Genomic DNA, 13,641 nt, shown 5'->3' on the forward strand with positions numbered 1-13,641 from the left:
ATATATATATAAAGATAATAAATCATAAAAATATCGTATATTATCTTTTTAGGAAGTGCTACGAGTGGAAAGGGAACTTCTACAATTGGAACAGGAAGAATTAAAGAGACAACGCAATAATTTGGCTTATCGCGAGCAGAAGCAGCTTAGGTTAGCAGAACAATTACAAGAACAGTGGAAATCCTTGCAAGATGTTGCGCAGAATTCTATTAAAAGCACTCAACAATACAAGTATCATACGCCTGCTGTGAATTACAGATCTTCAATGCCAAATTTGCAGTTTCAAGATGCGCCAAGAAGAAGACCACCACCACCACCAATTCCACTTACTAAACCACGTATGCTAGATCAGAGACAAAGAGATGTTACAATTAGGTAAATACAATAATGCGAGAGAGAGAGAGAGAGAGAGAGAGAGAGAGAGAGAGAGACCTGTGTTATTGCATTAAATTTCTTTTTACTATACAACAAACGTTAGCTAAATTACGTCTAGATTAAAGTAAAACTTTTATATGATAATAATAAAACGGATATTGAAACAAGATAATTAAATTTTTTTTAATTGGGAATATAGGAATAGCCGTATACCATCCGCGGATTCGATTCCTCAACAAGTAGATGCATCGATTCGCGAGAGCGCATCGACAACGACACTTGGAAATCACACTGGTCAGCAAATGTCCAGACAGACCTTACAGGTAGAGATGTATACTTATAATCAGAGTCTGGCCACGAGAATATCCAGCAATTTTCTTCAAAATTATGCGAAAGAGAAAAATATGCGCTATCTCACTTTTATTTACTCTAGAGTGGCGCTGTGGAACTGGGAATTTAGCAGCTCTATAAGCTTCATAGTGAACATAAATACGCGATGAATATACGTAGTTTTGTGTAATCCAATTTGTTTCGATTTTGCATAATATCTATAAGTATTTCTTTCTGAATAAAAATGGTTGAATGCGCCAACACTTTTTTGCAATATTCCATGGTCAAAAGATTAGATAATGAAATACATTTCAAACAACTGCGACGAATTGAAGAAAAATGTCGGGTCAATCATGGACATAGTTATATCGTGGCCTGACAGATCTTTGATAGGCTCTTTATTTACAGGCATTAAGTGCAGTACCGCGTCCACGAATTGTTCAAGGTGATCAATGGGTCCAGCGAAGGAAAAGTGACGTGCCTAGAGGAGCTAATGATGTGAACTATCAACATTGGCTTATTCAAGTGCGTATTAGTATTTATATTAATTAGCACATGTATAAATTTATTTTCTTTATATAATTCTATAATTTTATAAAGAGATACATTAACTCCATTACAAAATTTGTTTAATAAATCATTTATTGTTAAAATACAATTTTTTATTTTTTTTTTTTTTTAATTTAATTTTTCAGTTATGTCCATCATGTATTCTATTAAATTTTTAACAAAATCTAATATATTATCTAGTAAGTATCATGAGATAAGTTCTATCTCAATTAATTTCTCAACAGGAGGCGGAACAAAGGAGGATTAATGAGAGAAATCAACGATCACCGGCACGAAAATCTCAACCGCATGTAACTGGTACTTCCGTACCATATAACGCTCCAATTCGGACAGATAGCAAACCGCTACCCGATTCTATCATACAAACTCTAACGCAAAGGGTACAGAGTAAAACGCAAGAAAAACCTCTTTTAACAAGGCGAAGGTAAATTTAACTAGCATTCGGCGATTTACGAAAAAATTGATTTTACGAACAACTGATTTTTTAAATAATAATAAACAAAACAAAATTTTTTAATAATCATAATTATTTAATAATTATTTATCAATATAAAATAATTTTTTTTAATAAACAAAATATATTTTATTTTTTACTTCTATATTTGATATTTGAACTTTCATTTAGACTTTTTTTTCAAAGGCTTGCTTTTTATGAATTATAAAAGAACATTTTTTCAGGCCAGAGCAAGTTCACAATCAAGAACACTTGACTGTGCAACATCAATCATCACAGTATACACTACAATCTCAAAAAACACAACATACGCCAATCGCGAATAACAGCGGAAATCAAGAAAAAATGCTTAGCGTGAGTGGAAAGAAGAAATGTTCACATTGCGGGGAGGAATTAGGTAATGTAGTAAGTTAGTTAAAACATTTTTTTATCGTTAATAAATATCTTTATGATTCTTTAGGTCGAGGCGCTGCGATGATAATCGAAAGTCTACGATTGTTTTATCATATGGAGTGCTTCAAATGTTGCGTATGCCATGTGCGTCTCGGCGATGGATTAATGGGAACGGACGTGCGCGTTCGAAATCATAAACTCCACTGCCATAACTGCTACTCCAGTGACGATGGTACAAACATTTAATTCGTCAAATAATTGTATGATGATACACGTTGTGATTTCAAGAGTATTCGTTAAAGCACACATTATCTTTGATATAATTAAAGAAATGACGTTTTAAAAATTTGATTTTAAAAATAATTGCAAATGTACAATATTTATTAATCTCTTGAAAATTTTATATCGTAAAAAGATAAAGACAATTATTAACGCAATTATAAATTATAAATATGCAAAAATCAGTAAAATATTTTTACACACACACATACACATCTCAGAATTTACTACATTGCTGTTAAATTTTCAGGTGTCAAGTTCAGTTGTGTGTAGAAGCCTGGTTAACGGAATTATGCTGATTAACTTAATTGTAACGCTTTCCGGCTATATCTTATGATCTTCATAATCAACCGTTTAGTTACCCTTATTTAAAAGTGTCATGTTGACACACGGCATAAAGTAAATTGCATAAACATAATTTTTTGACAGGTCAAATACGAAGAGGAATGAAGCTGTCCCTCGCGCGATATATTATTTTCCGTATTTTTTATTCGAAGTAATGAGTTTACACATGTATGCAATACTGTTTCTACCAACTAACACGAATCGTACGTGCAAGATGTATATAAGATGTATTTATGTAATTAGTCTAGACATAAGATAACTGTTGAGATGGTTTTAATTTGGATGTAACTGGCGTCACTTTACTGACGCTGTATATTTTTGTAATATAGTTCTCGTACTATTTATACCAGATATATCTAATTTACAACGGTTATAACAGAATACACGCGAATGTTTTTTCAAGGGAAGTCTTCGATCTTTTTTTTTGTTTTTTTTTTTTGGAAGTGAATAGCGTGAGAGGTTTCAGTATAATAATCAAATAATTAAATTTCGGCTTCGCGCAGAGCGGTCAAGATAATTACAAATAGCGAATCTAGCAATATGCTAACGTAGTTCAAGCTTTAAAAACATGTCGAGGCCCCCTCTTAGCACACATACAGATGTGTGCTATTGTATTATTTTTTAAATTAAAATTTCTAGTTTTTTTAACTTCAAAAATTTATTTCGTCAAATAATGCCAACGAGTAACGAAAAGCGTAAAATATTCTTTATATTAATAACTAAATTTTTATATATTTACAAACCAAACTCTTTAAAAAGCATCCTCTTTCTCTGGAATATTAGTTTTAGAACTATCAAGAATGTAGATTCGCCACTACTGAATCAAAATAAAATTTATCGGTATTTCCGTACTCGATGGCATGTCTACGAATTGACTCGACTTGATTGTACGTTTTAACATAAACAAGACGATGGTCTTTCAATCGCTTCCCACAAATGTGTCGAAGACATGTTACATTGTGAAATATTGTAACATACGCGTCTCGTGTTATTAATGTAATTTTATATTATTAAAAAGAATAAATATAAAACACATAAAATTGATTAATTCTGTAAAACATTTACTTCCTGTCTTGTGTAATTTTCTTACACTTTCAATTGAATCCAACTGAACACTGCAGCATTGACATGTAATAGCAATGGTATGCCATGTTCAATAAAATAATAGATATAAAATAACAGAAAATGATAATAATTTGCTTACCTGTTGCTGTGCTGTGTCCTTAATACTTAATGTCAATTATACATAAAATGGCTGAGTTTTTATTAAAATTTCAATAATTTAAAATAAATTATTAATATAAGCACATGTGCAATGAAATTTTCCCAATACTCCTTCATATACCTCATCGTTGCTCTCTGTGTCAAGGACTAAACTTCAAGGATGCGTTTCAAATTACGTATGAAACTCATGATGTCTCATTATGTTTTATCATTCGGTGAACAACAATGACAAATGATGCATCATGCGCTTCATGCACAATTCAGAACCTAATCTTCACATTCGTAATTATAAGTTGACAATGGTTGACAACATAAACTTGAATACGCTACGAGGTTTCGTATTATTATCCTTGCACAAGGAAAGATTCAGTATATCACTTTCATGGCGCAAAACAAGCCGATATTCATAGTCGGTTCTTACATTTAAGACTGTCTTAAGTACAATCTTGAGATATCGTAAATCAATCCGAGGACTGTATTAGTATCTTAAGATATTAAGATATTAAGACTGTTTTAAAATGAGAACGGACTATGTTTAGTGTTGATAATTTCCTCCTCATAAACAGTCCATATACGGAGAGAGCAGAGATTTAGAAAGAAACACTATCCAATTGCACACATCCCCTACATTCGCTTACGCAGCGGTTAGCACAGAAGTATTACTTTATCCTTGTTGTTCACACACCGAGTGTTAAACAAGGATTAAATGATACTCTTTGCGCTAACCGCTGCGTAAACGAATGCATCCTTCAGCGTGGTCTACAATAAGTTGCTAACATACCAATACACCGTCGCCAGTCGCAATGCTTTACGACAGTCAATCAGAAATCACTAATTACTATTAACGCTTCTAATTAGCTGTTGCAAAACATTGCAACTGGCAACGGACTGTTTGCAACTTATTGTAGACCACGTTTTCATGTTATGCCCTCAGGTAAATTTTCACGAGCTGCTCAAACCGGCTGTTTCAGCGACAAAAGGATCACGTGGTCCAAATTGACGACATCAAGCGTCCATTTTGATCATTTTTGTGATTCTTTTTGTCACTGAAACCTGAAACAGCTGATTAGAACAGCTTGTGAAAATTTATCTTTTCATCATGCTTGTGACTCGACTGAGGTCTGAACGTTGATTGAACACAAATAAGATGTATAAATGAGTTGTGTTACCTGTGTGAATTTAAATTTGTTGCATTATCAATGAAATTCCATTTATGTATGTGTCGCAGTTGTGTAGAGATGGTGTAAAGATATCTAGAATGTAGAATATCAATAAAACTTGAGGTTATAAAGAATAACGAACTGTTAAAAGCTTTTCAGATTAGAAAATTGTTATTTTCATCTTTCGAAAAAGTAATTTTATTAGAAGTTACAATCATTATTTTCCAAAGAATTTATCTTTTTGAAACAACATGCTGTAGCGTCTCTCATTTGAGTTTGTCATTTCATTATTACTGAGAATTTTGAGAAATACGTTTTGATTCCACCTACTTGCATTCGATCTGTATGATCTTTTAACAAGTTATAAAATTGTTTTTTTTTATGCTGCACTAAACTGCATTAGTACTTTCTTTCTCACTTTTGTCAAATTTCAAATATATATCTATTTCGTTTTAAGTATATAAAAAGCATCTATACAGTTCAGCTACAAAAAAAAACGAATCTTTCAATTGAAAGCAGCTAAAAAGATTAATAAAATAACAAATAAAGTAAGAAATTAATAAATTAATATAAAATAAGAAATTAATATATAAAAAAAAGTTAAATATCTCTTTCACAATATTGAGCAACAGTTTAAAATTATTCCTTCCGTGTTTCGCTAATAAAGACATGCAACAGCAAATTTCCTTCAAACAAGTAAAGAAGTCATGTACGCGCTAATATTTGCTATTATATGCTTTTAGATATAAACAAAAACGGTGTAAGCCATGTGTTCTCACGAAAGCATCACATGGACAATCACGGACAATGCTGTTACGGACAGAATGCTCGAGAATTCCCTGATACATAAATTTAGACAATCACGGAAAATACGAAAGAAGACAAAACTACTCAATACTGAAATAAATAAACATTGTGGTGTGACAAATTACCTGCATTATGTAGAACTGAAAACAAATGTCACACGAAACTTAGTAAAAGACACTGATACTAGTGATAGTAGCAGTCTCAGTGATGTTGATTATGATATTATATATAATTCATCAAAACGAGCCAAATATAAAGCCAGAAATTTTCAGAATTATGTTTCTATCAGCGAGAAGAACTATGAAAGCTGTAACAGAAGAACTATCATACATAAGGAGAAAAGCAGAAACACAGAAAGAAAAGTACAAGTGAGAAGATCACCACGATTGAATCCTGCAGTATCTGAGAAATGTATTAATACAGGTTGGCAAGAAATTATAAACAAGAATAATAGTGTACTACGTAAACGATCATATACAAATGTCTCGAATAATAAAAGAAATATTTTGAGGAGTAATGATTGTATTCATTTGAAAGCTCAATCTAATAAGGAATCTCTTTCTCCACAATTAGATTCCCAAATCGGTTCGACATCTAGTATAATGAAATCTGGAAATAAATATGTGAGACAGAATCACGAATACTTTGACACGAATACAATAGATAATAAATTAAGTTCCGAAGATAATACGATATCCAATAAAACAAAATCTGTGAGTAAAAGAAAGGTACAAAATAAAAAAGATCAAAGTACAACAATAAATGAATCAAATATTGAACTTGATTCTCATGGTTTACATCATCACTCATCTCTACTTCAATCGACAAGTTTAGAAAATAATACTAATGCTGATAATGAATTAAATTCCCTTGTTAAATCAAAAGATAACAAATCAACTGTAGTAATCGAAAATTCAATAAATGCGAAGAATTGTAACAGCGCTTATATAAATTACAAACCAAAATTGTTAAAAGATGTTAAAAGGAACTTGATACCAGTGATAGAAAAAGCCAATTCCATAAATAATAGTAAAGATATAACAGATAAAAATATAGGAGGTGAATTAAGTTATGATCAGTTACTTCCAGATATTACAAATTTTGATCGACATTACAGTACACCATTAAAGAAAATACAAACAAATGTACCTAATAAAGATTCGTCATCAGATGTTTTGCAGGACCAACAAAAAGACTCTGGAATTGATGAAGATTCGCAAGATAAATTGGTCAAAAAATCTAATAAGACTCCAATAAATCAAAATATGGAAAAAATCACAAAGAAAATTTTTATTTCTTCTCTTGGACTGAAAAAGACTGACGAAGTATTCGAAACAATGGAAGATAGTGAAGAGATTGTAAAGGATCCACAATTTAATGACATTTTAAGAGAACAAATCAATAAAGAAGAGAGGACACCTTCTGGAGAAGAAGAAATGAAAAATTCCTCCCAATTAAATCAAATTAATACGAACGTAGAAACAAATGAGGAAGATGAAAATTCTGTAAAAGCGAAAGATTCAAATGATATTCAAAAACAACAGTTGTTATCTCCTAAACAAGATTGTATGAAGGAAGCTCATTCAAAGCCTTGCAGTCTTATTCAAGAGGAAGAAGATGATAGAATAATAAATAGAATAATGAAGATCGCTAAAGATCTCGCTGAAGAAGAAAAAGAAGAAGATATATCTTTCCAATTAAAGGAAGATAATGCAAACGTCGATGAAGAGGTTCCTTCAATTAATCACAAAGGTAAGATTATTTTATACAAACTCATGAGATTAAAAATAACGACTTTTTTCTCGTAAGAAGAATCATACAAAGAATATATATTTGAAATCTTACAACTGTTTCAGAAAAACAAAATAGCAAAGAAGAAAAAGAATCTTCTGGGGAAAAAATAAAAAATTTCTCTCAATTAAATCAGATTGGCACAGAGATTCATTCGATAAATCATGAAGATCGAACGCATTTCGTAAAATCAGAAAACTCACTCGATGTTCAGCAAGTGTTATCTCCTAAGGAAAATCATATAAAAGATGTTCATCCGAAATCTAACACTAATATTTTAGACGAAAATAATAGACAAACAAATGATGAAAAAGAAGTAAATAATTTTTTCCAATTAAATCAAGTTGATAAGAACACAAAGAGGCATTTAATAAATCAAGAAGATAACACTTGTATGAAACAGGATACACATGATACACAAAAACATCAAACTTCATTACCTAAAATTACGAGTACTGAAATTCTGAACAAAAAATATAAGCTAATATATAAGAAAAACGATGTTAAGAGTAATATAGAACAAATTGATAAAATTGATAGTACGAACATTAGCGATGAAAATCCTTCTATAAGAAAGAATATTTTAATACATTGTCCAGATATCGTTGATCATAATACTGACAATTTGCAAGAAACAGCGGTAAATGAGGAAGAAATTGAAACACCAATGACATTGGAAACTGATAATGAAGAAGACAATATGAACTATATGTCACCTCAAACTAAAAAGCGACTTCAGCAGCTAGCAAGATTAACTTTAGTAGTAAACAGTGATTCCAATGAAAGCGATGATGCATATGTAATCACGAAAACTTCGCAAAAAGATATTGATAGTTCAAATATGAATCATTGCAGTGAAGACGACAATTTGAGCAATGATAAAATTAACTACGCTCCTAAACAAACCGAAACAGATATTTCATATAGGGAAAATATTTGCATTCGCAAAGAGGCTACATCAGCTGTAGAAGAAGTAAAATTAGATTTAACGAATACGAAGGAAGACATAAAAAAAACTAAATCATTAATAAGTTGTACATATGAAAATAATGATTCATTGCAATCTGCAACAAACAAAAACTCACTACAGGAAATGCCAAATTGTGAAAATGTACATAATGATAACCAAAGTCAAGAAAACTTAATTGAAAGTCTTCAGTTAACAGTTTCTGATAATGACGTTTCGTGCAACAGTAAAAAATCTGTTAATGAATTTCAAAAACGCAAAAAATCTATGTTAGATAAAGAAAACATATGTACTAAAAGTAATCAGAATGAAGAAGCAATAAGCACTGAATTTAAGACAAGACATGAATCCGAACACAAGCAAAGTATACAAGCATCAATCAACACACATCTTAATAGCTCTTGCCAATATAGATCACGTAACGTAAATAACTCCAAATAATATCAGAATTATTCCTTTTAGCTTACAATATTTTAAGAAAAATCATATAAAGTTTCTTTCTTTTTCTTTCTCTATATTGAAATACATTCTTTTTACATATAACAAATAGAATAAATTTTAGAATTCATTTAAGACAATTAAAAAATAAGTTAAAGCTATCAACAAAAAGTGACACATTTTGCACTAAATTAATTGCCCATAGAATGAAATTTTTAATGCAATATTTAAGAACTTATAATTAATATAGGGCGTTTTTTAGCAAGGTCACAGTGTAACACAGTGAATTATTACATTTGGTAATACCAAACAAGGATGAAATGATTTGCTGTGTTACATTGTATCCTTGCTAGAAAACATCTATAATCTTTTTAGTTACAACAACTAATCGAAGATCAAGACTTGTTTGTGGAAACAATACCAGCAAGTTTTACATTAACTGATCTTTCTGAAGATGAAGAAGCTTTTATCTTAAATATTCCAAGCAAGGTATACTTGTATATTTTTTCTATATTATATATATATATATATATATATATATATATACACATATACAGGTTCTATATATACATATATACATCCCATATATGTAAATTCTGTATATTTAAAAAAAAAAATTTATTAATTCATGATTTAAAAAGCTAAAAGAATGCCATATATATCGTCAATCATCTCTATAAATACAGATTTCTAATTCTTTGATCTGGAGACACGATAGTGTCTTAATTTTCTATTAATCAGTGAAAATACAAAGTTGAATACTAATTGATTAGTAGTTACGTGTATGATTGCAGTAAATAAATTTATTTTTGAAATACTAGCTTAATATAAGAATAAAAACAATATAATAATTTCATAAAAATGTTTTTTTAGATCTGTTAATCTTTAAATTATTCTATAGGTATTGCAAAGCAATTTGCAAGGTCAAGTACTGATATTAAAAAAGAAATCGATAAAACTCAATGAAAGTAAATACAGAATTATATGCAAAGAAATAGGTACCATATCTTGCATTTTTGCTACTGGTAAAAAACGGAAACCTTATAAAATCAGTAAGTAATTTTCTTCTTTAAGTAAGAATATTATATTTTACATATTTAATTGTAAAGTAAAAGTTTCCTCAATAAATTCCTAATAGAAATAATATACATCTGTAAAAAAATAAGATGAGATATAAAATATATTAAAAAAATAATTATTTTTGCAGCACATCATATTTTATTTTTTTATTTGATGTAATATCTCATTGTGAAGAAATTTTCTATAAATCGTTATATTTTATTTTGTAGTAAATATTAAAAATATCAGTACTATTACCGTACGAGAAAAATTGCCACAAGATTCGAGACAGTCAGATGTATTGAATTCTAATGATACTGTTTCTTTTGTGCCAAAAACACTGAACAAAAATCAACAAACAGATATAAGGAGAAATTCAAAATTGTTGAAAATCTCCAATAAGAAGCGCAAACGAGAAGAAAGTTCAGGTATAAATTATTATTATCATAAAATACTAATCGATATATAAGCTATAAATATCATTATACAGGATGTCTCAAAACTCGAAATATTATAGCAAAAAATTTTTCGAAAAATTAAGTAAAAAATTATTTACAAATTCTTATTTTAAGCAATATTTTCTAAAATATAAGGGTTTAAATATGGCCAATTATATACTATGTTCAAGCGATGAGTATAAGTGAACATGCTGAAGGATGCGCTGGATCAGCATCCACTAATAATACCGCACACACGAGACATGGACATGCAGCCATCTAAAAATACATAGGATGCGAGTTTATTTAGTACTACAAATGCTTGGAAGCATTTTTTGATTGGTCAATTAAAAGCTTCAAAGCATTTGTAGCATTAAGTAGACCATAGCCTTAATCATATTTATAAATCTTTATTATCTCAAAAAATACTGCTTCAAATAAAAAAAAACTTTTTTACTTAATTTTTCGAGAACTATCTTGCTAAATTATTTTGAGTCACGAATTTTGGGATACCTTGTGTGGAGATTTTATATATTTTCCTATTCACAATAAATCACAAATCATGCAACTAATCAAAAGTTAATTTTTCATCATTATTTTCTTAAATAAAGAATAATAATTAACAAAAAAGGAAACGTATGTAAATCTTCATTGATTTGATATAATTGCAAATATAATTCTTTCAGATCCTGAAACTTAATATCTGCAATGAAGAAGAAACAATTATTCTTATAAATTAAAAATGTTAAAGAAAAAAGAAACTAAAAACGATATATATAGTGTATAGTTTGTATATAATGGACATATAATTTTATAAAAAAATGTAAAAAGAGATAAGATTCAAATATAAAAAATTTATTTACTTATTATTGCATTCCCTCACATACCTACTATTTATATTATTTATTTATATAAATAAATGAACCCTCTATATGCTGCTTAAAAATTAAAAAAAGAATGTGAATATGTGCGGGTACATACATATATACACATATATTTTCTTAATGTTATATTTTTATATGTATGTGTATTTAAAAATCAATTAAAGGAAAAGACCAATATAGTCATGTTTAAATCTTAAAGAAAGGGACCCAAGGGACGTGCAACTGTCCCCCTCTGATTTTGATGAGCTTTTAGTATGTTGTTGTTCAGACAAAAATAAGCGACACGTATTCTTTTATACATGTCCAATCGCACTTTCAGGGGATGAAACATCCCTTAAATCGTACGGTTCTAAGTAGGAGAGAGGACGGGAAGGAGGATTGTTTACATTCTTTAAGAGATTAGTACGGCATATACAAATTTCATTATTCGTAATATATCTCTTATGCCAATGTTATCTTCTACAATTACATATTATAGAGCTTTAATTTACTATATCTCCTAAACCAATGCCGTCCCGCATTTAATTCTTGTGGGGAATCACTCAGAACACTCTCCCCTACAACATATCTAAAAGACATTAAAATCAGTGAGGTCATCTAAAATAAATATTTACTAATAATAATATTAATATTTTTGGGAAATATAAAAAAATATTACGTACATACGCGTATGTATATTAGTATACATGTTTAAAAAATAAATTTATTTTACAAAAGTTGTGATAAAAAAAGCCGAGTAATGAAACAGAGATCCAGAAAATCATCGAAAATTAATTTATCTCTTTCTCAGAGCAAAACATAAACTTGTACGCAAAAGTAACGAAATGAGTGAGAGCAATGACACGAGTAAGAATAGTAACATAAATCGAAGTAGTGAAATGAATAAAGTTGGTGAGAATTTAAAAAAAAAATGCTATATAACTTTCACTAAATATATTATTTCATATCTCTAAAAATAGCAGAAATATTCTAAGTGGACAGAGTTACTGTCCCTATATACACATATGTATCCTCAGATTGGAAGTTGAATATTAGGCTAACAACCAATTCCGGAAAAAATCCATTGTTAGAAATCTCATTAGAGATTCTATGTTCCATGCAGGAGATAAATAAACGTATACCTATATATTATACAAAAAATATAAAAGGAAATGGAAAAAAATATGATTCAAAAGATACATACTATATTTAATTTATAAATTTTCAATGATAAGTAATTTTACATTAAATCATACTTTACATACTTTATGTATAAATCATTTATATGTAGCAGCGAATTTTATAAATTATATTATCTAAAAATAATTGTCAATAATAAATGATAAACTCTTTCAAATGTTGAAATTTTATCGAATATCTACAATTATTTTTAGTAATTAATAAGTCAGATAGTACAAAGAGTTAAATATAATTAAAAAAGAATTCAGTCAAACGTCATCAGTCCTGAGCTCTTTTTCAGATGCAACAAGATTGTGCTATCTGAGATATATTATGATTATATTACCGATAAAATTAATGTTTTTGATGTTTTTATCCGTGTCAAATTTCTTCGTAATGGTTTCACAGAATAAAAATTCCTTTTTCACGATTAAAATGTATGTACACGCTAATATACTTGACACTGATATATTTTGTGTTCAAAGCTGCAGAAAAATAAAAAATCGAAATGTTCAAAGACTATTGGAATAAAAATTCAAAAATTAATTTTGCGTATTAATTATCACGCCAACTCTCAATCGCTCTGGTTTTGAATTCTTTTTCTTTGTTTGAATTTGGAAGAGTCCGTTGTGGAAGATTATTTCTGAGATATTTATGAAAATTTTCGGTGCTGTACAAGTTTACTAAAAAACCATCTTAGATACAGTAAGTGATTTCTCTAAAATAATGCGTCAAGTTTTTTTTTTTTTTTTATGAAAAATGTAAAAGCCCATCAGAGCCTACATCAATTATTAGGATGCACAAAAATTCTTTATTTTCCGTGAATGTAAACAACAAAATAAATAAATTATACGTTTCAATCCTTCAATTCGGATCCTTATCAATATAAAATATAAATCGAAATTATATATAATAATTATATATAATTTCGATATATATAATAAGTTATATGTATATATAAATTATTATT

At 29.1% G+C, this 13,641-nt stretch overlaps 2 protein-coding genes across 11 annotated transcripts in view; both read left to right on the forward strand.

Moving 5' to 3' along the window:
- LOC108746415 (stress response protein NST1) overlaps window positions 1–3,432 on the forward strand; it is a 15,683-nt gene extending 12,251 nt beyond the window's left edge. For 3 of the 4 annotated variants that reach the window (XM_018483177.1, XM_018483178.1, XM_018483181.1), the window contains 7 exons: window positions 53–375; window positions 575–698; window positions 1,114–1,230; window positions 1,500–1,699; window positions 1,954–2,126; window positions 2,190–2,354; window positions 2,652–3,432. In XM_018483177.1, coding sequence (XP_018338679.1) covers window positions 53–375; window positions 575–698; window positions 1,114–1,230; window positions 1,500–1,699; window positions 1,954–2,126; window positions 2,190–2,354; window positions 2,652–2,674 — 1,125 coding nt within the window. In that variant the 3' untranslated portion in view covers window positions 2,675–3,432. The remainder of the gene's footprint in view (window positions 1–52; window positions 376–574; window positions 699–1,113; window positions 1,231–1,499; window positions 1,700–1,953; window positions 2,127–2,189; window positions 2,355–2,651) is intronic. The other variant, XM_018483180.1, reaches the window with a different exon arrangement.
- A 1,428-nt stretch (window positions 3,433–4,860) lies between these two features.
- On the forward strand, window positions 4,861–11,391 carry LOC108746436 (uncharacterized protein MAL13P1.304-like). 7 transcript variants are annotated; one of them, XM_018483223.1, is made up of 8 exons: window positions 5,026–5,089; window positions 5,874–6,305; window positions 7,119–7,689; window positions 7,794–9,118; window positions 9,509–9,622; window positions 10,035–10,185; window positions 10,423–10,620; window positions 11,316–11,391. In XM_018483223.1, exons 2-8 carry the CDS (start codon window positions 5,898–5,900, stop codon window positions 11,327–11,329), a joined length of 2,781 nt encoding a protein of 926 aa, XP_018338725.1. In that variant the 5' UTR covers window positions 5,026–5,089; window positions 5,874–5,897; the 3' UTR covers window positions 11,330–11,391. The 7 variants fall into 7 exon arrangements, with proteins under 7 accessions (XP_018338722.1, XP_018338725.1, XP_018338718.1 ...); XM_018483220.1 differs by lacking the exon at window positions 5,026–5,089 and adding an exon at window positions 4,861–4,904 and having other exon boundaries at window positions 5,874–7,689; XM_018483216.1 differs by having other exon boundaries at window positions 5,874–7,689.
- The last annotated feature ends 2,250 nt before the right edge of the window (window positions 11,392–13,641 follow it).

The sequence above is a fragment of the Trachymyrmex septentrionalis genome, unplaced genomic scaffold (assembly GCF_001594115.1).
Source record: "Trachymyrmex septentrionalis isolate Tsep2-gDNA-1 unplaced genomic scaffold, Tsep1.0 scaffold17, whole genome shotgun sequence".
NCBI lineage: Eukaryota > Metazoa > Arthropoda > Insecta > Hymenoptera > Formicidae > Trachymyrmex > Trachymyrmex septentrionalis.